At 38.8% G+C, this 25,186-nt stretch overlaps 1 protein-coding gene across 1 annotated transcript; it reads right to left on the reverse strand.

The window, feature by feature from the left end:
* Window positions 1-3,871: 3,871 nt before the first annotated feature.
* On the reverse strand, window positions 3,872-20,976 carry COMMD9 (COMM domain containing 9). The gene is made up of 7 exons (XM_070931211.1): window positions 20,921-20,976; window positions 19,993-20,118; window positions 19,547-19,686; window positions 16,767-16,801; window positions 8,327-8,430; window positions 5,603-5,784; window positions 3,872-4,276 (listed from the first exon to the last, which is right to left on the reverse strand). Exons 1-6 carry the CDS (start codon window positions 20,969-20,971, stop codon window positions 5,644-5,646), a joined length of 597 nt encoding a protein of 198 aa, XP_070787312.1. The 5' UTR covers window positions 20,972-20,976; the 3' UTR covers window positions 3,872-4,276; window positions 5,603-5,643.
* Between the last annotated feature and the right edge of the window lie 4,210 nt (window positions 20,977-25,186).

Consider the following 25,186-nt stretch of genomic DNA (forward strand, 5'->3'; position numbering starts at 1 on the left):
ATATTTCCTGACGAAAGAGGGAGCATTGTGTCATTCAGTTGCTCAGCCCCAGCATAACCACTACTTGTTCTAGGTCAGTGGTCAGAAGGGAGGACATCCTTTCCATAAGAGCAGCCTCAAACTATGATTATCTTGAATTTAGGAATAAGTGGAATTTTGCTGCCACACAAAATGCTTTGGTACTATGTTTTTCCTTAACATATTTTTTTAAAGAAAGTTCTCAAGTTTTGAGCAAAAAAATAAATAAATGCCAAAGGACTAATGATTAAACATGTTTGCTCTCCTGATAGCATTCCCAAGACAATAGCCTCTTATAATTTATATCATAATATACAGGTTTGTATAGATCAAAGGATAATGTGGGCGTGTGAGGAGGATAAATTCTGCAGAACTAGAGAATGTATCCTTTCACTTTTTTTGGCCTTAAAAATACCAGTTGAGTGTCCTATTAAAATACCAGTGTCCTATTAAAACAGGGATGGACAAAGTATGGCCCTCCAGATGAGTGGTGGGTTTCAAAATTTTTTACTATCAGTTCTGTGGGCGTGGCTTAGTGGGCGTGGCATTGCTTGGTGGGCGTGGCTTGGTGGGCATGGCAGGGGAAGGATATTGTAAAATCTCCATTCCCACCCCACTCCAGGGGAAGGTTACTGCAAAATCCCCATTTCTTCCTGATCAGCTGGGACTTGGGAGGCAGAGAATAGATGGGGGTGGGGCCAGTCAGCATTTTTACTACCGGTTCTCCGAACTATTCAAAATTTCCGCTACCAGTTCTCCAGAACTGGTCAAAACCTGCTGAAACCCATCGCTGCTCCAGATATGACTGCACTCCAATTCCTCTGCTGTCCCCAGCAAACCTAAAGTGAGGGATGATGGCAGCTGTAATCCAGGAATCTCAGGAGGCCCACTTCTGTATTAGAAGGCATATTCCCACATCCTGCAGGGGAAGTTGTTGAAAGAAAAAAACATTCTTCACTTCTGAATGAGCATTTCTGGAGTCAGGCCAATGCAGACGTCCTCCAAGGCAATGTTTCTCAACCTTGGCAACAATAAATTGTGTGGACAAACTCCCAGAATTCCCCAGCCAGTGGAATTCTGGGAGATGAAGTCCTCACATCTTAAAGTTCTCAAGTTTGAGAAACACTGCTCCAAGGGTTCACTGTGAGAGGTTTCTCAATTCTCCACCTGATTCATTTCAGACAAATCAAGTTAGCTTCCCCATTTGTATAGTTGGTTTAATAGTAGTTGAATAGATGCCATATAAACACCACATATTAGCATCATTAACCAGCACTAAATTTGCCTCAAGATACAGATAGCATATAAAGCAGCCACATGGCTTGGGGAGAAGTGGAATTTGCCAGTCTGGTGGTCAGAATCTGCGACGTGGTGCTGGAAAGCTTCAAGCCGATTGGCAGCTGAATTATTAAACCTTAATCAAGTTACATGGAGTGGGAGACGGTTATTCAATAAAGCTCGAGCAATTCCAGCCTCAGAAGGCCTTGCAGAAAATAAATCAGCCAACCATTTTATATACAAAACTGCCCTCAACGAGAGAAGGATGCAGGAAAATTAGGGTAATTAATAGCACAGGATTAATGTCCTGAATGCCAATGGGAAGGATTTCAGCTGAAGGCAGCAAAATGTATGAATAATTAAAAAAAAGCATCTCAGGCAAACATCTACCTGCTTTTCAACACTTAAGACTTAGCAACTGTGGCTTCCTATTAAGAGGTATACGGCTGAGTAAACATCAAAGAAGAGGCTCAGATTATTCCATTGGCTCATTTCTAGCAGAACAAATATCACACCAGTCAAGGCTATGCCCTGCAAGCAAACACTTGCATTTAGCCTCAACATCTTGAAAACTATTGCAGAGATGACTGAATTAGAAGGACCCACAATTTAATAACTGTTATATAAAACAGTTCACTATGGTATATAAAATGATTTTCTGCTAGACCCAATAAGATAAATCATAGCCAAGAGCTGGGGACCAAAAAAAAAAAAAAAAAAGGTTCAGGCTTCAGATCTGCCACATAATTGTCCTCATAATTGTCCGCATTATTTCTCAATACTGTCACTTAAACAACAGTTATAAATATTGAGACGTATATACGTGATGTATTAGGAGACTAGAGGAAACTATTATTAAATAATAAAATATTAGGATATCATGGTGTAATGCAAGGAGACATCTCGTTCACATGTTTAACTTCAGGATGTCAGTTCATTATCTCTGGTTATGTTTATACATTTTGTTTGCTTTTCTATATTTTAACAAAAATATAAATGCCTTTTAAAAGCCAGGACCGATTAGTCATTAAAAATGAGGAACTAGTAAAGAACCTGGGAGAAAAAGAAGGAAATGCAAACAATATACCTTCCTGCTTTTTTTTTTTTTGGTAACTTCTGATATGAACTGATAGGCGAGACATCATTTTTGTTTTGGGATGAGAGGTATGATGATCACTATGGTAACTGGACAGGGAGCAATTGCCTTTCCAGGTCTGAAAGAAATATTTTAGCATTTCAACAATGCCAGCTTAAGTGCTAGAAATCAGGGGATTCACATTATGTGATCAAAATGCACGAAACAGATATTTTTAGGGCTCAGTGGAAGGCAAGACAATAGACAATGTTACGAGCATTCTGATGGTTAAAAACAAAGGAGGAAACACATGGAAGACTATCTCAGTCAAGGTCACCCACTCCAAAACAGCTGGCCAGCTATGGCAATCAAGAGTAAAGGAAGATAACTCCTACCTTACCTAATTCACTGCAAGGGAAGGATAATATTGGACAATGGTTAATACCAATTGGGCTAAGAATGATTTTTGTAGAAGAAAGTACGAACAATAACTTCTGCCAGGGATTAACATCCTACAAAGAAGTGGAAAGAAAATACTGTTAGGATACACTCTCTGTGTTGTGGCCTGTCGGCCGCTGACTCCTCCAGCAGCCAAATTAGAGGAGGAGGAGGAGGAGGAAGTGTGGGAGTCAGGGTCAGCATCAAGGCAATCTGAAAACTCCGAGGGGGAAGAGAGAATGGAGCTGGCAGAGAGAGAGAGAGAGAGAGAGAGGCGGAGCCTGGGCTATCTGTCAGCCCTCAGATGAAGAGTCAACAGCTCCCAGGTCTGGAGGTGGTTGATGAAGAAGAGGAGGTCCAGTGCCTGACGCGCAGCTCTGCAGAAGGCAGAGAAGAGCAGTGGAAAGCTGTGGGCCAATCCTTGGGAAGGAAGAGCCACTGCTGCTAGCGAAGCCCCACCCTAGCTCTGGGGATAAAAGGCAGGAGGCAGAGATGAATAGATGTAGCAGACAACTATTCATCTTCCGGCCGGCCGCGAGATAAACTTTTTGCTGGGACTGCCGGCACCACCAGATAGACATTTATGTTTCTGTTGATGTTTCAAACTATATACTCCTGGGAGACAACCTTAATTGCTTCTAATTGGGAGGATTTATAGCAATAGCACTTAGACTTATATACCGCTTCAGTGCTTTACAGCCCTCTCTAAGTGGTTTAGTCAGCATATTGCCCGCAACAATCTGGGTCCTCATTTTACCAACCTCGGAAGGATAGAAGGCTGAGTCAACCTTCAGCCACTCAGAATCGAACTCCTGGAGTGAGCAGTGAGTTAGCCTGAAGTACTGCATTCTACTGCGCCACCACAGCTCCTACTGATTTATCATTGAAATCAGTGGGAACTATGTCCAATGGACAATGAATTTAATGCTGTAGTTCCAATTCCTGATCATCCCGAATTTATCAATTCTGCTACCAATTCAAACCTCAGGTGAAGCATGATTATACGTCTCTACTTTTCTGGAAACTTATTGAGTAGTGGTAAAAGGCTCACAAACTTGATAGTTCTAGGTAAGTTGCTTTATTATTGATAAGAAAAAAGCCATATGCAGAACATCTACCTACTGAAAATCAGAAATTAAAACCCTTTTTGTATCAGATTTTAGATTTAAATCTTAAGCCTTTTCTTCCCATCCTCTTGAATCAACAGACTATTCAGTCTTGAGATTGGAATTCCTCTGCTCCGATAGCTCTGACTGGACTGAACTGTGCTGGTTCCTGCCTTGCTAGCTTCAATCCTACCATCCAAATGCCTCCAGGTGTTTTTCCAGATTTTTCTTAAGGTACCAAGTTGGGAAAAGTTCATGTAACTTTTCCCAACACATTCAGATCACATCTGAAAGATACCAGAATGGAAACTAGCCAGGTATTCTCTACTGATATCGCCGTATGATGTTCAGTGAAATCATCCTAGGAAGAAGAGAAAAGATAACCGTATGTACATACGCTTCATGCATACAAGGAAAAAGATGGAGAAAAGAATAAAGTAACATGAAGAAAAATATCACAGCATGCAATTGGATAATTGAAAATATTGAGGGAACATAACGTTAACTTTAAGGCTTAATAAAACAAAAAATGCAAAATAGATCTATTCTCATGGTGCTTTGGAGAGAAAAATAATTTGCTTAAAATAAATGAAAATATATAACATTCAGTTGTTAGAAGGTATGTATTTTAATGAAATCGTAGTATTTCATATATGCTGCAATGACTGTCAATGTTCTAAGTATAACCCTACAGAAAGCAGAACTCCGAGGCAGATGGGTTTCTCAAAGAACAGCTTTATTGGAGATATATTGGCACAAGCTGTTGAAAACCGAAAAATTGTCTGAAAATTCCTGCGGCTTTCACCTGATTAAAAATGAAAATTTCCCCCTTTCCCCAATCAGTCACATTGTCCAATCAAGGTGCTGGCTGGTTGCCTGGTTACTTCACCCCTCCTTCTTCCAGCCACCTTTTGGAATGACCTTGGTTCCTACAGGAAGCTATTTTGTTTTGGCTCCAAGCCCCCCATCTAACTATATTCCCACTCCTTATCCTCTCTTCGCATTGTGGCAACCCTGAACCCTCCAAAATGGCCCCAGCCAGGTTCACTTCAGAGTTGACAATGACACTGTTGCTTCAAGAACCTAGAATTGCTATTAGGAATCTTATTTAGTATAACCAAATTGCAACGACTCTTATTTCCTGTTAAAAGTCAGTATGAAGTGACGCTTTTCATTTTTTTTGGCTATTACAAAGTTTGGAGTTATTTGACATAAAACAGGAATCGGCTTATTGAAAAATGACATTCTGGAATGACAAAAGACACTGCGCCACAATTGTCTTATGTCAAAAATGATGCATCAGTGAAGATGAACTGTCTCTGGTGACATGCTCTTCAGCACATCCTTTTCAAAAGTATGTGTGAATTGGAAGCTGATCTATTAGCTGCATTTGTGTTTCTAGTGATATAATTTTAGTCCAGGGAAATAATCTGCTTCACTGGCTGCTCCTTTTTCTTGTTAAAACTTTCCTATTAACCACAGTTATGAACTTCTGTAGCCACAGATGCAAACAGAAGGCCTTATAAGCTTATCTTAGGCAGCGCACCCAGAACACAATCTTCTTTGAGAATATCTAGATTATTAAAACTGTGTTTAGCCCTTGTGGGGGTGAAACAAAATAGAACAGCTAAATGAATCCTTATGAAATATCATATTCGAGTTAGAAAGAAAATACTTTTATGCATACACATGGATGATGCAGGAGGTTTTTTTTTTTACTTAAGAGTATTATTTATTTGCAATCGTAGAAAGCTGATCCCGAATCCTCCCTAGACCATCCAGCATAGTGTCCAATGTTTGTTTGTTCAGCTCCACTGTTAATGCAGAGGTTGCAAAGTCATCCCCACACAAGCCAGCATCTTCTTGAATCTGTAAGAAAACCAGAGTCATCCTGAATTTAAAAACAATCTACCCTCAAGGCATATATGACTTCTTCATTATTGCACATTCTTCAAAAACAGATAGGATACATAGTTCTGGGGTGTAGGCCAGAGAGCTCAAAGGTTCCTTGTCTTTACTTACTGCTCATTCTCCCTCCATTTTGATTTAATCTAATCCTGCTTCAAAAAAGCTAGACAAATTTCTTAGAAGAAGCCAAACAGCTGGTTTTTCTTTCCTTGTCAGGCTGCCATATATATTCTGGTTTTGTCTGAATGTGATTTCATTGTAATGCAAAACAGTGTCTTTGCAGTAGCTGTTAATCATTAAGTGCTTCTTCATAAATCATAATCACAGAGATGATAATATGTAAACAGTATGATTGTTCCTGACTTAGTGACACATATTCCACTGAAATCAATGTGAAAAGTCCCATTCCTATCTAAAATCCTATTGATTTAAGGTAGTATTTAGGGCAATCAACGTAAACTTTGTTAAGACCTGAGCGATATAGTAACCACTTTCAGAGATTTGCTGAGTATGCTTACAATATTTTCAATTACCACAGTGAACAAGATGAGATGAAATCTGACATGAGTACAATTGGTCTTGAGAACTTTCAGAGTAACAGGAAGCTTGGAGATGAAGCTAGCGCATGGATTTTTTTTTTACATTGTTACCATTTAAGGAAACCTGAATATAGTTTTTTTTGTCCATCCATTTATGTTTTCTGAAGATACTACAGGTAGTTCTTGCTTAACAACCATTTATATTTAGTGATTATTCAAAGTTATGATAGCACTGAAAAAAGTAATTTACGATCAATCCTCACACTTACTACCACTGCAGGACTCCTGCAGTTATATGATTGTGATTCAGTGCCCTGGTGGTGCAGTGATTAAAATGCAGTATTGCAGGCTAACTCTGCCCACAGCCTGGAACTTGATCCTGACAGGGTTCAAGTTTGACTCAGCCTTCCATCCTTCTGAGGTCGGTAAAATGAGGAGCTAGATTGTTGGGGCAGTATGTTGACTCTGTAAACTGCTTAGAGAGGGCTTTAAAGCCCTATGGAGCAGTATATAAGTCTAAGTGCTATTGCTATTGCTTGGCATTTGTTGCTATGGTTACAGCATCATGTGGTTGACATTTGTGATCTTCTCAGCCATTTTCCAACAAGCAAAGTCAATGGGTAAGCCAGCAGGGAAAATCGTTAAGTCAAGATCACATGATGTCTCAATGAGTAACTACAGTGGTTTGCTTAATGACCATGGCAAAAAAAAGTAAAATCGGGTGTGGTTAAGTACCTCACTTAATGACACGTTTTTCAGTTCATATATGTGGTTGCGAAGTCAAGGACTACTTGTATGACAAAACCACTTCAGACATATTATTTTTTAAATTCTGCCACTTTCTCTGGTCTTGCCATTTTTTTTAGTGTCAACTGAAAACTAACCAGAAGAAACGAAAAACAGCCCTAGGAAATTGTACTATTATCACTGTCCTACACAGTATATAACTACCCAAAGAAGCAGTCTTCCCATTGGTGTACTACACCTTGGCAGTAGTTCCACCCTGAGTCCAGTCTTTGGACTCAGACATTTATTACGGCATTTATGATTTAACAGGGGCCTATATAGATCTTCATGGAACCTAACTTCATTCACAAACTTTTACAAATTTTTATGCAATTTGCACCTTCATGCAGCTTACGAAAGCTCTCCATGCAACCTGCCTAAGTGGCCACCATTATCATATTTTCCCTGTCTGCTTAGGGAAGAATTTCAATGGGAAGAACAGCATACAAATGGAAATTCAGCCTCATAAACTTTCCACAAAATTTAAATTCCAGGCACCAGTTGACTGCCATTAGAACAGATTTTACTTATAGCAATCAACCAGTGGTTTAATGCCTGCATAATGAGATGAGGCGGTGGTAAGGCTGATGATTACTACACATTTTCAAGATATGCAAGTCCTGACTTATATACACACAATTTATGCATTGGCTGCAAAACTGATAGCCACATTTTGTAGATGCTTGTGGTGTGAGAACTGACACACAGGAAAATCAACTTACACAAGCAACCCCACCTCTCTCACCCCGTGCATCTTCCTTCTTTCCTCCCCATCTTTTACTGTAATTCTATTTTTGATTGTAATTTCTATTTTTATTGTTTTATAAATATTTACTGGTTATGATTTTAATGCTTTTAATGCTGTAAGCTGCCCAGAGTTGTTATGAAATGAAATGGGCAGCAAATAAATTAAATAAATCAATAAAAATTAAATAAATGCATATATACATAAAAACATAACTTGGGGACCTCTTTATACCTGGATGCGTGGCCTACAGTCATGGGCTGTAGAGACTGGTTTCACTTGCTCTGTGTTATGATCTGAAATGTACTCTCTCTCTCTCTCTCTGTGTGTGTGTGTGTGTGTGTGTGTGTGTGTTTGCATAGGAGAGGGGAAACTATGTATCTCTTTTTAAGAACAAACAAATAACAATGCACGAAAATCCATCTGACAATACCTTCAGTTGTAGCAGGCAGGTAGGAATAGCCATTTTGCTGATATTGTCTGAAGATGTCTTGATGTCCACTCTCCAATCCATATCTACTAGCCTTGGGAGGGAAACTGAAATTGAAAGGACATGAATGGAACCAGTGAATGAATACACTCAAGTCTGAACTGTACCTCTCAGCACACACTTCTGTTCTTGGAAATCACCGTCAACCACCACCAGGTTTGCTAAACAATTCCAGAATTCTTCAAAGGTTTACCCAGATAAAAGCTGAAGTTCACCAACTTTTTTGTAGAAGTTGAGTACTTGCATTAATATGCTTCATGAAAATAAGCATATTTTCAGATTATTTTATTCAGCTCAATAGCGGAATACAACTTTTCTCAATTTATCACTTATAAATATATTCACCTACAAAACCCATAATCTTCAACTACTGGCCATACTGGAAGTCCAAAACAAGCAGAGAGCACCAGGTTTGGCAAGGTTGATCTCATCTATTTTCTGGTGGGCATAATAGATTTTCTATATTTACAAGGTCTAGGTTTAATTGATACCTCCAGTTAAAATGATTACGAATGTAATGTGAAAAACATCTGCATTAAACCCTAGAGAGAATGTTTGTAAGTGTAAGTGGATAAAATTCAACCAATCTGACAACTTGTTGGTAGTCATACATATGGAGTTCTCATATTCATCATTCCCTAAGTGGATTTTCAGTTAAAGATTTAGAAAATCCTTGCCAGAAATCTTGAAAGCTGCTAGACTTGACAGTATATATTACTAAATAAAGAACGGCAAATCAATAGCTTCGTTCAATATAAGACAGATTCATTGCGCAATCATTCTGCTATCATATGTAGAGTGGCCTACATTATTATGCAAGGATGCAACCACTATTTTAATGTCAAAGATATGGAGAATTGTTATTTACAAAGTAGCATTTGTAGGCTTTGTATACTACTACTAGTAATAAGATAAATTACTTTACAAGATGCCTAGGTACTAAGGTGCCTTTGTGGGTTTCCATCCAATTCTCATTAACCAATGACAAAGAACTGGGGGAGGTGTAGTCCAACAAAATTTACAGGAAAGCAGGCTGACCACTCATATTATAGACCAGTGATGGCTAACCTTTTTGTTGTCGCGTGCTGAAAGCGTGTGCGTGCCTGCACCCATAATCCAATGCGTGCACGCCCCCCATGCATGTGCCCCAAGCCCCGCGCGGCAGAGACCCAAAAATCAGATGGCTGGTGGGAGGCGCACACACATGCTGGGGCATGGAGCTGAGCTGGGGCAACGGCTCGTGGGCCATCAGAGGGCTCTGTGTGCCACCTCTGGCATGCATGCCATAGGTTCATCATTATAGACTATCTATATTCCAGGGGCAGATGAAAACTTCTGAAAACAGCTTTTTTTTCTCCCTTATGGCTCTAGAAAACTAATATAAGGGGGAAAATCTAGAATGAAGAAATGTAACTTGCTATTTTCTCTTTCCATTTCTGGAAAGTTATATTTGTCTTCTGTGGCTCATATACCGTGTTTCCCCAAAAATAAGACAGGGTCTTATTTTCTTTTGACCCCCGAAATATGGCATTGGCCTTATTATTGGGAGGGCAGGGTTATTATTTTTCAGGTGCAGAAGTCCTAAACACCGGCCTGTTCCCCTTACCTCCCCCCTGGAGCCGAAGCAGAGAACAAAAGGATGGCTGGGAAGAGTTTAAAAGAGAGAATCCAAGGTGCTGGTTCTCAAGTTACACACCATTGGGGCGGGGGGAGGAAAGGGGAGCAGGAGAAGCAGTGCTGGCTTGGATTGCAAAAGCCACGGACTGGCTCAATCGCCTTCCTCTTGAAGAGCCTGCAGGGCAAACAGGAGATCTGGGGTTTGGGCGAGCGGCAGAAATGTTGCTTCTCCACCTCCCCATCCCTCCCCACCTGCCACTTCCCCTCACGGGCCAAGATCACCAAGCCTGATTTGGGGAGCTGAACATGCTACTGCCGCCCAGGAGGAAAAAAACGTCAGAAATGGGCTCTCTCGCAGCGCCTCCTCTCTATCTTCTCCCGAGTGGCAGTGATGCGTCCGGCTCACCGAATCTGGCCTGCTGATTTCGGGTGGCAGCAGCAGAGACTCAGACCTGATCCTCTCTGGCAATCCTGCAGGCAAGAATCGGCCACACTGATCCCGCCTCATGGCTGCGCAGACAGCCCGCATAGGCCACTGCTCGGAGCTCCGGCGCCAGTACCTCTCCCCCCAGGTTGACAGGGCTAGAGCTGGCAAGAGTTTGTTTGCGGCTGCTCTTTGTGGTCGCCACTAAGAGAAGGGGCGCGCAAGCTGCAGTTTGCGGGAGCGGCCTCCGCGAGGCCATTCTGGGTGGATGGCAGGTGCATGTGGGGCATGTTCCCCCCACCGTTTGCGCCCCCCCCACCTCACCTCACCTCATGCTGTTTGCATGGCAGCTGCGCATGCATGTAAGTTTTTTCAGGGGAGGGGCTTATTTTCAGGGGAGAGCTTATTATAGCGCGTGTGCTTGAAAGCTCAATTGGGCTTATTATCGGGACATGTCTTATTTTCGGGAAAACACGATATATTGTGACTCTTTTACCTTTGTTCCATCCAGCCAAGAATTTTCTAAATGCATGGAAGAGAGAGAAAGAGAGAGGGAGGGAGGAAGGAAAGAAGGAATGAAGGAAGGAAGGAAGGAAGGAAGGAAGGAAGGAAGGAAGGAAGGAAGGAAGAAAGAAAGAAAGAAAGAAAGAAAGAAAGAAAGAAAGAAAGAAAGAAAGAAAGAAAGAAAGAAAGAAAGAAAGAAAGAAAGAAAGAAAGAAAACGAACAGTTTGATGAAAACTATACTGGCTCAGTAATAATGGAATTCTGTATTTTTACTGTGAATAGGCCAAGGAATGGGCTTTATATTGCAGTTCCCATTTATGTTTACTTATTTTATTGAATCTAATTACAGAATTCTTTCTTAATTCTGATGCAAAACCCATATTCGGCCCTGAACAGTTTAATATTTTTGTTCAGATTATCAACATATTTTTTTTGGTCTTATATATCTGTATAGAATTGATTTATAAATATTTGTTATTGGTTTCAAAAACTGTTTTCTCTGTATTGATTATTATACAGTATATGGGCTTGTTGCCTCAGAAAAGATACCGCCTCATAATTCTGACAGGACTGACAAGTTATTAAAAAAAGGCTGAACTAAGGACAGTTCAATTTGTCACGAAAAGCTCAAAGTTTAGATAAACCTTCCCTTTTGACATCTTTTAAAAAAAAAACCAAGAATTCGACTCATTACAGTTTGTCCCAGAGGAATGTGAGGACCCAGACTGAGTCATCCATTTTGATTGTATCTTTACATGTCAGAAAAAGAACAATGGATTACAGTATGACCAGAAGCAAAGCACGACAGAAGCATAGTAGAAGGGAGCTGTGGTCTACCTCTAAGAAATAAGGGTTAGATTGTGGTAAACATTCTGTTTGTTAATTTCCTGTAAAGCCCTACCCAGATTTGTTTTAATTCAACTAAGATTCATTTAAGTCTAATTAGAAACCTAGCTTTCTAATAAGATAATTGCCATTCCAAATTCCACAAGGATTACAAAACTCTGCACCTGCGCAGAATTTAGAAATAATTCTGATGGTAACATTTCTGAGTGTTATGAATGTTACATCAGAGAATCTTTAAAAATAGACTATAAATACACAGAAGGATTGCATTCTTCCTCCATCTATCTTCCTTCACCCAAGCCTGGCTTAATTAACCTGTAATCTTGTTCACACGTAGAAACTGCTTCTAGCTCTACTTCTTCTAGCATCAAGCTTCCTGAGAAAGAGGCAGCAACCATCAGCTCACTTGGCAGCCAAAGATCGAGACGGTTCCAAAAACCAATTAATGGAAAGAACACAGCTGCAGTTTTGATGCCTGCAAACAAAAGCATGCTGATGCATGGCACGTGTATAGGATAGCAACCTTCAGATGCCTCATCTATTTGTTAGAGCCCCAGGGACCGTTCCATTTGATGGATGACTCTGGAAGATGCTCCTGACCTTATTTGTAGCAGACTAGAACTAATGAAGTCAAGGTGCAAAAAACACCCCCCAGCAATAGCACATATGCTTACAGTGCAAGAAATCCCATATATTCCTTCAGAATACCACCCTATACATGCTCACTGAAAAGAAATTCAATTCACCTCAATGTGACTTCCTTCCAAATAAGTATACTTAAAATGACAGGTCTGTAAAGCAGTTCAAAATCAAAATTCCAGGCTCAAAATGTCCCAATTTAAGTTCAAAACAATTTCCTAACCATTTCAGAAGTATTCAGACCTTGCAATGACCTCATTTCAAGCTCAGAACTGAGGTGTTTTCATGTTTCAAACACTTCCAATAAGGTGAAAAGAGGCAATTCAAACAAATGTCATCTCAAGCTCAAAGAATTTAGAATTTGACACATTTTGCACACCTATATTTAAAACAGAATCTTTTAAGAATGGGGGTGTAATCAATGTATACAATGAACATTAAACAATGTTCATTTGCGAAATTGTTATTAACCACCATTAGAAAAGTCTAATATCTAATCTCCATTTAAAGTTAATGCTATTGTTAGTGTAATCTTGTCATAAATGTCTCATGCAATGGCTGGAAAGCTATCAATTGTGCTGAAGGTCTAAATTTTTGTTCTAAAAAATGGAAGAAGTGGATAGAATTTTTTTCTCTTATTCATTAATTATTCTCAAAGGGCGAGGAGAAGGGAGAGGGAAAATACTTTTTTGCTCCTATATTCACCCCAGGCCTTTTTACCTCTTTCACACATTTAATAAACAGGTAGAGTTTACATTAGAAAACCAGGTCAAAATAATTAATTCTTCTTAGTAGTCACTTTGTCTTGTCTGCCCTCAGAACATTTCTTATTATTTTGCACTACAAAACTTACACATTCTACTTATTTACTTATAAAAATGAAGCATCTTAAATGGTTTTTACTAATGAACGGCTTCTCATTTTTCTGTAAGAATCCATTCACCTGCTTGTTCATCTTAGTTTGGCAAATATTCATTTGGCAAATATTGTCTGAATATTCTCAATGTATGTTTATGTAATGTGTATGTTTGTGTGTTTGTTATTAAAAATTGCAATTACATAGATAAAAACTAATACAAAAAAAGAATAAAAGTAAAAAATATAGTGCGGAAAATAAAAACTAAGAAAAAAATAACGAGGATAGTAAAGAAAAAGAAAAGAAATATATAAAGAAATTACATCCCCCTTTGTCACAACTATAAACAATTTTAGTAACTTATTACTTTCTTTTAAAATAGAACAATTTTTTTCTTCTTCCCATATCTCATTTGTTATCTACGAACAAATCTTTGAAGTTTCATCATTTTAATGATCAGCTAAAATCCATTTAGAATTACCAGACATAGCAACATACCTATTTTAACCTTGATGAAATAAACCAACTTTATATCCCTTCCTTTTATTTTAATGTTTATCTTTAGTCTCTTCAAATAATGTCCTACAACTTGATTTCTTTTCACTTTTTTGTCTCTTCTACAACAGGAAAACTATTCAACACTTTTGATTGTTATTTGTATACCTCTTTTAATTATTAAGACATCTGCCAATTTTTTTTGTAAGCCCAGTATAGAATTTTTCCATCTCATTGTTGTAGCCTGATATTTTTTAAATTCACTTTCAGATGTCTCAATCTAAACTTGAGACTGATCAAGAATAGTACATGTTCCCTTTCCATAACATCTTTTAAACACAGTCTATCTATAGAGGCAGACATTCTTAAAATAAACATATGGGTCCATTATTCAAAAGTATCATTCAATATGTCCAACAATAAAATATTTTGCTCCATTCTGTATTAGTAAGTCAAAAGTGTTTTCCTTCACTTGTAATCTTTAGTATCTTCCTATTCTTTCTACTGTCCAATCTTCAACATCTCACCCTATCATGTTTTTTTAAAAGAGAATTCAAATCAAAAGCATATTCCAATGGGTAGAATTCTTATACAGATAGTCTTCAATTTATGTCCTTTTTAAGAATTGACTATAATTTGAGCAAAAACTGGCTATTCCCACATCTTCCAGAACTCTTAAATTTACTGTGGCCTTCTCACAAGGAGTAAATGTATGGAGCATTGTGGGAAATCTCTAGTTTTCTCCTTCTGGAGAAGCATAACAAATATTTGACTGAGCCAAACAATTCAGCAGATTCTCTAGAAAGTGATAGCCTTTTCCCTGAATTTGAAGCAAAACTGCTGTCTGTTTCATGCATGCCCCAATTCATGACTCACTTCCTAATTTAAACTGCTTTTTCCCCATCTGTTTTTACTGTATATCCTCCTTGCAAATGATTATTAGCACACCATGCCGCAGTTCCATTCAGCGGTCAAAAAGTTTGATCAAAAGACCATCACAACTCAGTATTTAATAACACATAAAAGGATCCTGGTGAGAAGGAAGGAAATGAGGCAAGTATAAAAGATGGGGAAGAAGCTTTTAGATACACAACATCTGAACAAAGGAGCTATCAGTCATTACATACTGACAGTCAAATACATTTACATACATTTTAAACATTGGTTTTTCTAGATAATATTGAAATAGATAAACCACCAACTGACTTTATATAATCCACTGCAATTTTCCTGGGCTTGGAAATGTACAATATGAACCAAGAATCAAAATCTCTAATTCAAAAAACATAGTAACTCTTTATTAATATTGACATTCATAAAGCAGCACATTTTTGTAAAAACTAGTTCCTTGTAGGAAACAATGCATTTCATTTCTTGTTTAACAAAAGTATGGTATTAAAGAAATATCCACTATTGCATTTTCCTGGATTGTCAATGTATTGCCATCTACAAGAATTAGGAGGGAGAAAAGATACACAATAATGTAAGAAATTCGATGTCATGTCATTAAAATGGTACTAATATCATTTTAATGCATACTAAGAAATAAAAAACTTGTGATAAGCCAACAATGATTTAGTAATGAGAGTTCTCACTCCTGCTAAATATAGAAAAGCCTTTATTAAGCTTTGGCTAATGGAGGAATATTTCCAGCACATTTATCAATCCCATTTATTATTGAGAAGTCTTTGATGTGAGAAAAGCCATTGGGAAATGCATCAGTAAGAGAAATAAAATCTTACTGAGTTTATGGATTTGGTCCTAGTGTATGATAATATGAATAAACTTGCATTATTAAATATTTGGCTGAAAATGGAACTGAAGGTTGATAGCTGCATGTAACCAGAGCAACACCTAATGGAAATAAAGCATGCATGATAATAAATGGAATGCTTAAAAATGATTCAGCAAGGATTAAGATGAGGATATCTGATGTCCCCTTGGTTGTTTAATGCATTTATGGATAAATATATAACAAATGCTTGTAAAAATATTGGAGTGTGTTGGTTAGAGACATGAATATGGACATATTTTTGTATACTACCAATGCTTTGTATGTTGAAACTAAAACTATATGTAGGAAACATTAGGCTATATGATGTATGCAGAGTGTACATCTGAAAATTAATGCATCAAAAAAACAAAAATGGTTGAATCTCACAGGGAAAAAGGAAGGAGTGATAGCAAATTATAAAAGCTAAAAACTGAGCAACTTGATCAATCTGTGGCCCTTGCTAGGATATTTATTAAAGACAGGAAAGTGGACAGAAATAATTTAAGAAGGGCAAATGCTGATAATGGGTAATATAAGGTCTGTTCCAATGAATGAATACTGCAATAAACCAGAATGGCAGAGTATAAGAGCATGCTTCTGTCAACTTTGTTAGGTGAGAGTTGGGTATTTCAGAAAAAAAAATGCAGTGGAAATTAATAAGTGGATATGGTAAAACAAGAATAGGATCAAAAGTGAACGGATGCTCAATTAATATATAAATAAATATTCTGAGATGATCTGTTTAATAGAACGAATGGGGCCGAATAGTAGAATGGATGGAATGAAATCCTCAACAGAAAGAAGAGAATTTAAAGGGAAATAAAACAATACATGAGATGGTGTATTAATGTAATGAAAATAAATATGGTTTGCAAGATGGATGTGGAGAAGCACAGTGAACAGTGTTGGTATGAAGTACTATATAGTAAATAGTGTTGGTGTACACTCGCTTCATTTTCTTATTTTATGTCTTTCATTTATTTGATTTAATATTTCTTATTCATTTCTGTGTTGGGCATAATAACACTGGAAGAAATACTACAAGAATCCATGACTCTTCCAATAGCAAAAGAGGTTGAGGCTTGCTTCAGACATAATCTAGGAAACAATTTCTATGCTAGACACATGTTTTATGTGAAATAGCCCTAAACTCAAATGTGTGAATATAATGCAGTCATGCTATATTACAGAAGTAGCAATTATCCCAACAAATATCCTGCTACTCACTTTGACTGGCTTGTGCTTCATTTCTCCAGGTGGCACTAAAAATAGGAAAGAAAATATTTATTTATTTATTTATTTGTTTGTTTGTTTGTTCAACTTGTATGCCGCCTTTCTCCAAAGACTCAAGGCGGCTTACAATGCATTTAAAAACCATATATAAAAACATTAAACATTAAAACATTAAAAACAATTAAAACCCATTCACACCATTCATGACCGGATCTCAACAGATCGCAACAGCGAGATCAACAGCCCCAGGCCTGCCGGAAAAGCCAGGTCTTCACCGCTTTTCGGAAGACCAATAGGGTGGGGATGGTCCGGATCTCAGGAGGTAACTGGTTCCAGAGAGCTGAGGCAGCCACAGAGAAGGCCCTCCCTCGCGGGCCCGCCAGCCGGCATTGTTTAGCTGACAGGACCCGGAGGAGACCAACTCTGTGGGATCTTACCGGTCGCTGGGAGCTATGCGGTAGAAGGCGGTCTCGAAGATAGCCTGGCCCTGAGCCATGTAGGGCTTTAAAGGTAATAACCAACACCTTGAATTGTGACCGGAGACCAATGGGGAGCCAGTGTAGCTCATGGAGAATTGGTGTAATGTGGGTGTACCTAGGTGCACCCACGACAGCTCGCGCGGCTGCATTCTGGACCAACTGTAGTCTCCGAACACTTTTCAAGGGTAGCCCCACGTAGAGCGTGTTGCAATAATCTAACCATGAGGTGACAAGGGCATAAGTGACCGTGAGGAGAGCCTCCTGATCCAAGTAGGGTCGCAATTGGTGCACCAGGCGAACCTGTGCAAAGGTCCCCCTAGCCACAGCTGACAGATGTTGCTCTAATCTTAGCTGTGAGTCTAGGAGGACACCCAAATTGCGAGCCCGTTCTGAGGGGGACAATTTCTCCCCCCCCAGAACCAAGGATGGACAATCAACATAGTCTTTAGGAGGCAATACCCACAGCCACTCAGTCTTGTCTGGGTTAAGTCTGAGTCTGTTGACTCCCATCCAGACCCTCACGGCCTCCAGGCACCAGCACATCACATCCACCGCCTCACTGAATTGACGCAGGGTAGAGATATACAGCTGGGTATCATCAGCGTATTGCTGATACCTCACCCTGTATCGTCGGATGATCTCACCCAGCGGCTTCATGTAGATGTTAAATAGGAGGGGAGAGAGGACCGAGCCCTGAGGCACCCCGCAAACGAGGGGCCTAGGGATCGACCTCTGTCCTCCTACCAACACCGACTGTGGCCGACCAGAGAGATAGGAGGAGAACCACCATAACACAGTGCCTCCCACTCCCAACTCCCTTAGTTGTCCCAGAAGGATACCATGGTCAATGGTATCGAAAGCCACTGAGAGGTCAAGTAGCACCAAGATGGAGGAATGACTCCCATCTTGGGCTTGCCAGAGATCATCCATTAGCGTGACCAAGGCAGTTTCCGTGCTGTAGCTAGGCCTGAAGCCAGACTGAAAAGGGTCTAGATAATCTGTTTCCTCCAATGACCGCAGGAGCTGAACTGCCACCACTTTCTCTACAACCTTTCCCACAAAGGGTAGGTTGGAGATTGGACGAAAGTTCTTTAATTCTGCTGGATCCAGGGAAGGCTTCTTGAGGAGAAGCCTTACAACCGCTTCCTTTAATGGTTGCAGGAAGGCCCCTTCCCTCAAAGACGCGTTAACTAAAGCCTGGAACCAGCCTCGTGTCACCTCCCTGCTGGCCAAAACCATTTTTTAAAAGACATTTCTGTCTTTGCAAGGCAGAATAGTAACAGAAAGCAGCAACAGATTCCACAAAACTGTTTTCACTCCACAAACATTTTTGTGGACAGGAAATCTGAAAGGATCTAATGCATATTGGACTTCAGTGTCACTTACAGCTTCAACAGCTGACAGTCTGCAAGATTACTTCTTTTGCTCAGTAATTGCAAATGTCTCTTGTTCATTGAGAGTGACAAGTTGCTTTTATCTGCCTTCATCTGGCAATATTGTAGCTGGGAAATCAGAGTTATGCTGTGACATACAATCACCCAGAAGGAAGGGCAACTTGGCAATGGCATGAAATCTAAATAACTATGACCAATTTACTATAAAAATCATATCCAGTTGCTCAAGCATGGCTACATGACCTGGAATAGAGAAATATAGAATCTTATAATAAACTCTAAAATGTGTAAATTGCTATGCTGGCAGGAAATTCTAAAACCCGGAGAACCAACAAATCTTAAGGGCAACATTCTGAGAAAGACTGGCATAAGAAGCTATGGTCAGAAGTCAATGTGTCACCCCCAAATTATATATTTGGCATACATGTGATGATGCATATAAAGAGAATGATGGGAGGCAATTATTTGGAGTTATTAGGTTCCCTTTTTCTATGGAGGGGTTAAGGGTATATACTTTGCTATGGAAATAGAAGCACTTCCCATATGTGACAAACAATACCTGTGGGTGTGTGCTTCAAAATAATGTGTGGTTGCTGCAAACATTGGCAGATTCTTGATACTACAGGTCTAGATAGATGTGCAGCAGCTAGTTAGTTAGAATTCAAAGTTACAATCATGAGATTTGCCTATAACTTCAGTTCAGACTGACACCGTATAAAAAAACACTAAGGAGTGTTTTTACTTGTTTTCATTTTTGAGACGATATATACTATATTATATAGCCATAACAAATGGCTATATAACTTATCAAATCTCAGTTAACTTTCTTAATTCATGGTCTATCATGAGCCTCAAACTGAATCCCTTTGTCTGTGCCCAAAGTTAGAAACCCGAAACATACATATTTTCCAGGATTATCTTGGTTACAAGATTTTTAAGATTCTGGTGAAATCCTTCTGGAAAGAGAGAGAGAATTTCTTCTTGCGATGTTAGGCCATGGTAAACGATGTGCCTTGTAAGGTTATGCAAAGACTGGATTAACTACAAGAAAAATGACAGAGATAAAGGGTTTCATATTGCATTTAACAAAACATTTCTTCTTTTGCCTTCTATACATTTTTTAAAGAAACAAAACACACCAATTTATGCAATCTGTGTCTACTATATTCCCTATTAGGCTTTTGTACTTTATCCTTGCTCTTTAATCAACATCATCATGTAACTTGGAGTACTTTTCATTTACTTCAGAAGTACTGAATCAAATGCTGTAAACAAATGCTTTTCTTCTGATTAATACTGTGTATCCTTAGGTATTCATAGAATCTTGAACATATTTCAGGAGCTTACCTGATTTGCTTCATTGGGAGTTACTGAGAGATTGGAACAGGTACTTTCAGTGAGTTTTTCGGAGATAATTCCCGAACTAGAAAAGCACTCTTGGCATAACTGCCGAACAACATTTTTTGAAGGAGCCTTGTAAGGAAAGAAACAAATAGTGATCCTTCACACACAAAAAAATAATAATAGTGCAACAAGTACTAGAAACCTAAAAGTCTGCATCGTAGACACATCAGTTCCCTCACATGAAATAGAAGAAAACAGAATGGAGCTTTGTAAGGTTTTGAATCTAGAGCTTTCTTTCTGAAATGCTGTGATCGAGAATGGAAGATGAAAATAAGAGTAACACGAAAAAATCAAGGCAAAGAAGAATAAGACTAGAAAAAGTGCATCTAAGAAATGGCACAGGAAGAGCTGAGCTGCAGTCAGCTGTCAAAAATCTTAACCTACAAAGGATCATGGTGTGTAACATTGATGCATCCTGAGGCATCTAGTAACTTGTATTTTGATATTATCAACATGTAGTTCTCGACTGGAAGAGTGAGCAAATATCTTTTGAAGGGAGAGTAAAGTTGGATGTTGGAGAGAAAAAGGGACCAGGTTTGCTTTTGCCTCGTTCTTCATCATTATTTGTCTCATGACGTTTAGATAACCACGATGAAAACCTCTTAAAAGGAACGTTTTAGGCTTAGATTTATAAATGCCTAAAAGAAGGGAAAGTGCTTTCTTTTTTCCCCATGTCCCTGCCTCACCTGGCAACTGTGGAAAGGGGAGTAAAACTAGATGTCACTTTGTTAATAAGAAGCACGGATACAAATCATAAGCATGAGCATTTCTGTGCTCTGTCACTTAAATGTGCTTTAGAGCAAAACGATTGCAGCTGATCGCTGTTCCACGACATCCTGCTTTCCCCATATTAAAATAAGCACACACTTACTTTCAGTAAGAACTGAAGCGAGGCAAACACTTCCCTATCCAATGCAGCCATATTTCCCTTCCCATGTGATTAGATACGAAATATCACTGGAAGAAGAGAAAATAATTTGAGTCACGTGGCAAGGTCTGAGGCTGCTTTGCAGTCTGGGAGTTGTAGTCTAACGCTAACCGGTTTAGACAGTGGCTTAGAGCAGCTGGGTGAATGAATTGAGTTTGAAGGAGACGACGTGCTAGTGCCCTCTGGTTGCACTGACTGAACCGCCCCAAATCTTAGACGACTGTTTGTGGGGGGTTACGAAAATTGTAGTGCAAGCCATGGAAGGGAATTGATTGGCTTACATTTCAGAGTTATTCTTTGGATGGCCAATTTATTTTAAATATGCATCCTATTTGCTATACTATATGCTTTCATTCTGAGGGATGATCCAAAAATCCTGGTCAACCGTAGGCAGCAGCAGAGGTGTTGAAGTGAAATCCAGCAGGTTCTGGAGAACTGGTAGTGGAAATTTTGAGTAGTTTGGAGAACCTGCAAATACTACCTCTGGCTGGCCCCAGAGTGGGGTGGGAATGGAGATTTTGCAATATCCTTCCCCCAGGAGTGGGGAGGGAATGGGGATTTTGCAGTATCCTTCCCCAGGAGTGGGGTGGGAATGGAGATTTTGCAGTATCCTTCCCCTGCCACACCCACCAAGCCATGCCACGGCCACAGAACTGGTAGTAAAAAAAAAATTGGATTTAACCACTGGGTGTTCTGCATCTCTTTGCTGCTATCCAAAGATGTCTGGATTTTTGCAGCCCCAGATCCAGTAGCCTTACTCTGTATTCTGTTTAATAAATACTTGAATCAGAAATCAGAATCAGAAAGAGTTAGGCTAGGAAAAGCAATACCACTTAATTTAAAGATCACAAATCTGTGTAGCTCTTTAGGTGTCGGTGGTAAAGAAAAGGCAATTGCAAAAGCACTTGATGTTTCTGAGACTACTGTATATGCACCAGTACTGCACATGTGCAAGAGAGAGAACTCCTGCTCAATCCCCAGGGTGGGGTTTTCTACATAGATGAAGTTGCCATGGCCATGACTATGATGGGGTGTCTCGGTCCTAATTAAGTAATATGAAAAAGTGCTGTAGTGCTATAGCATTCTTGATTGGATTCATCTGTGTGTGTATTTGCGTGAGCGTGCATGCATGAATGCATGCACACAAGGCCAGTGCCTATTTTTGAAGGCTCCCTAATGTTAATGCTGTATTAGTCCTCAGTACTCAGAATAGGTATTGCTGCCATGATTACTATGGCTGCCCATACTCTCTATTGTGAATGAGAACCAATCTGAGAAGAAATGTTAAACTCTGTATGAATTCAGTTATTTTTACATACTTGAAGAAGTGGAATTGTAAATGCCTTCAAGGGTATTTTGTATGTCCAGATCTGACAATGCAATTGGTTATGTGACCTCTTTCAACACTGGTTCCTTGAAAGTTCTTCCTTAACCGATGTTACATACAGCAGCATTATTTCCTTTTGAGGAATAATGAGATTTGTCAGGAAGCATCTTCACACCGCATTCTGTAATTCATTCTGTAATGAAATGGCTTGGAATCACCTTAAAAATGGGTGAAAGTCATATTTTTATGTTCTTTCTGATGTGCTAGTTTTATATTGAGGATTTGTAAAATCCTCTTAAATGACTGGAGGATTTTAATGTCAAAATGCCATATGTTTTTCATTTATCTTTGGAAAAATACATTTTTAGGACACATTTTTTTTTCTTTTGTATAAATTAAAATATTCTCCAATTTAAAAAATCAGGGAAAAGCTAGCCCTTAAACTTTTCAAAAAGAGCAAGAATTAGAAAAGTGACATTGGGATGGTATAGATTTATACCACATATAAATCTATGGCTTATTTTTATGCATAGAGTATGTCTGAAAAAAGTAAGAGAACAGGACCTTAAACTACAGATACAGAACAGAATTTTTCCAATGTAAGAAAAGCTTTGAAACTTATTTGTGTGAACAAAAGTGTCTCATGTTATACTTATTTCATCATCTCACTGTCTTGGCATCAGCATCTTATATATTTCAAAGTTTTCTTTATCTATGCAGGATGTATTTTTGAAGTTATTCACATGCAAGTTTTATTTGTGTTTTCCCCTGAAATAAATCAAGAATGCAATTAGTTCAAGAACTACCTAAAGGACTGGGCTCCTGTTGGTTAAAACACTGTTTTAAATTCAGTTCCTTTGCAAGAAAAAAAGAACACCCAGATTGCATTTCCCTTTCCATTTTTTTTTAAAAATGAACTGTATAATGTGGGATTTTAAAAAAATAATTTTTGGCATCTTGAGTTTCATTAAGATTGATCCATTGTGAAAGACTACTTGTGTAGATTTCTTTAGGACATTAAATAGATTGCAAAGGAGATTATGTAAAGAATTTTTTTTTAAATCTGACAAGAGGAAGGCAAGCATTTTTAGGGAGCTGCCCTACACTATATTTGCTAGACACCAAATTGAGTTAAAATTGATTGGCAGGTCTGCAAGCGTCTTCATTTCCAAATCAAAGTAGCTTGGTTTGTATTCAATGGTGTCATTCTGTTGGCTGAGGCAATTCTATTGAGGAAATAATAATAATAATAATAATAATAATAATAATAATAATAATAATAATAATAATTTTCCACCTGGGGAACCAATTGGTACTGGAAAGAGAGAAATCCTCTGAAAAAGGTCTGGGGTTTATGTGGGTGAGATAACTAATGGAAACCCCCAATGTGTTCGTTGAACATCACCCTTATAATACTAGATGGCAACTTTTATGTGGTATATTTTCATAGTTTAAATGCATGTTTTATTAATTTTCTGAGCTAGAAGTTGTACGTTACCTCATTGTTCTCTGTCTGAAAAAAAACAACAACGCCCCAAACCCTTGGGCTAAAAGATAAATTCCTTGATTGTATTCAGGCAGAACAAGAAAATACATATTTAATGCTTATAACCAATGCATATTTGTATTGGTTGTGCTGCCCTGAAAGTTCAAAATGTTCTTCAGAGACCTAGTAGACATTCTGATTTCTTTTTTAAAACAGTTAACTAAAACAAGTTCCAAGGTGCTGAAATGTATCTAAAAAATGGTCCCACTAGATACTTGTTGAACTTTGGGGTTCATTATACATGTGCAGATGTATCGATCATAATTCTATACCCACTCATACAAAAGAGTTTTCTTCTTTTCCACCCACATAAACTGCTCATTACTATGGTATCCTCATTTGGAAAATAGTGATTTTTCAGCTCCATTTTTTTCGAAAAGAAAAGGAAACTTATGAAACATTCTTTCTTCTCCTTTAAAGCTGGTTCTGGTAAGAAACAGGATTTATGCATGTGAAAGGCATGCAAAGCTTCATAGTTGGCTTCTGCCGTGTTCTTGGAGTAATGGCTCAAATATCTGATCATGGTGTGGCTATTCTGAGTTTATGGGTGAGTGATAAATTGGACTCTGACTTTGAAGCAGGTCCCATGCAGATAACTGAAGCTCAGTCTAGCTTGGCTATCTGGGAAGAATGTGACTCTACTACTTCCAAAGTAGTGGAGGATTTTCAGAACTGCTAGCTTGTCATATGAGACCCATTTCTCCTGGCTAGCTAAAGTTTCACAAGAGGTGACGTGGTTGAGTTGTGGCAGTGGTCAACTCTTCCTTAAGAGAAAAGGATTCTCTGTAGGAAGTTAGCACTCACCCCTCTCCTAGAGGAATGAAATATTTTAGGAAATATTAAAAAGGCAAAATATTATATTTCCCTGGATGAGAAATGGAGAAACATGTTTTAAAGACAAAGCAGCTTCCTGTCTCTCCCCACCTTTGTCAATGGACCATTAAGGCCTCAGCCAAGCTCAATCATTTCCCCCACCTTTGTCAATGGACCATCATCTGCAACACAATAGGACCCATCTAGCAACAGAAACTCACCACATGGCACCTGGGAAGATTACATCAGCCAGCAAGGCTAGCTAAGACCCCCACCCCCTGGGAGTCTCACAACCAATCAGGATACTCTTCCTGTGCCCCAGGAAGTTCAGAGCTCAGAGAGGGCATAAAAGAAGGCACACTCATTAAACCATCTTTCCATTAAACCATCTTTCCAAGCAGTCTCTATGTTCCCAGTGTCTTTTTCCCCACTTGGAGCTGAACCCAGAAGGATATTTCTTCCAACACTTCCCTGACTTTTAATATAACATTATTGAAAAGGTGGGTGTACTTCTACTCCAAAC

Source organism: Pituophis catenifer, unplaced genomic scaffold (assembly GCF_029215685.1).
Source record: "Pituophis catenifer annectens isolate HBS135680 unplaced genomic scaffold, rPitCat1.0.hap2 SCAF_1, whole genome shotgun sequence".
NCBI classification, from domain to species: domain Eukaryota; kingdom Metazoa; phylum Chordata; class Lepidosauria; order Squamata; family Colubridae; genus Pituophis; species Pituophis catenifer.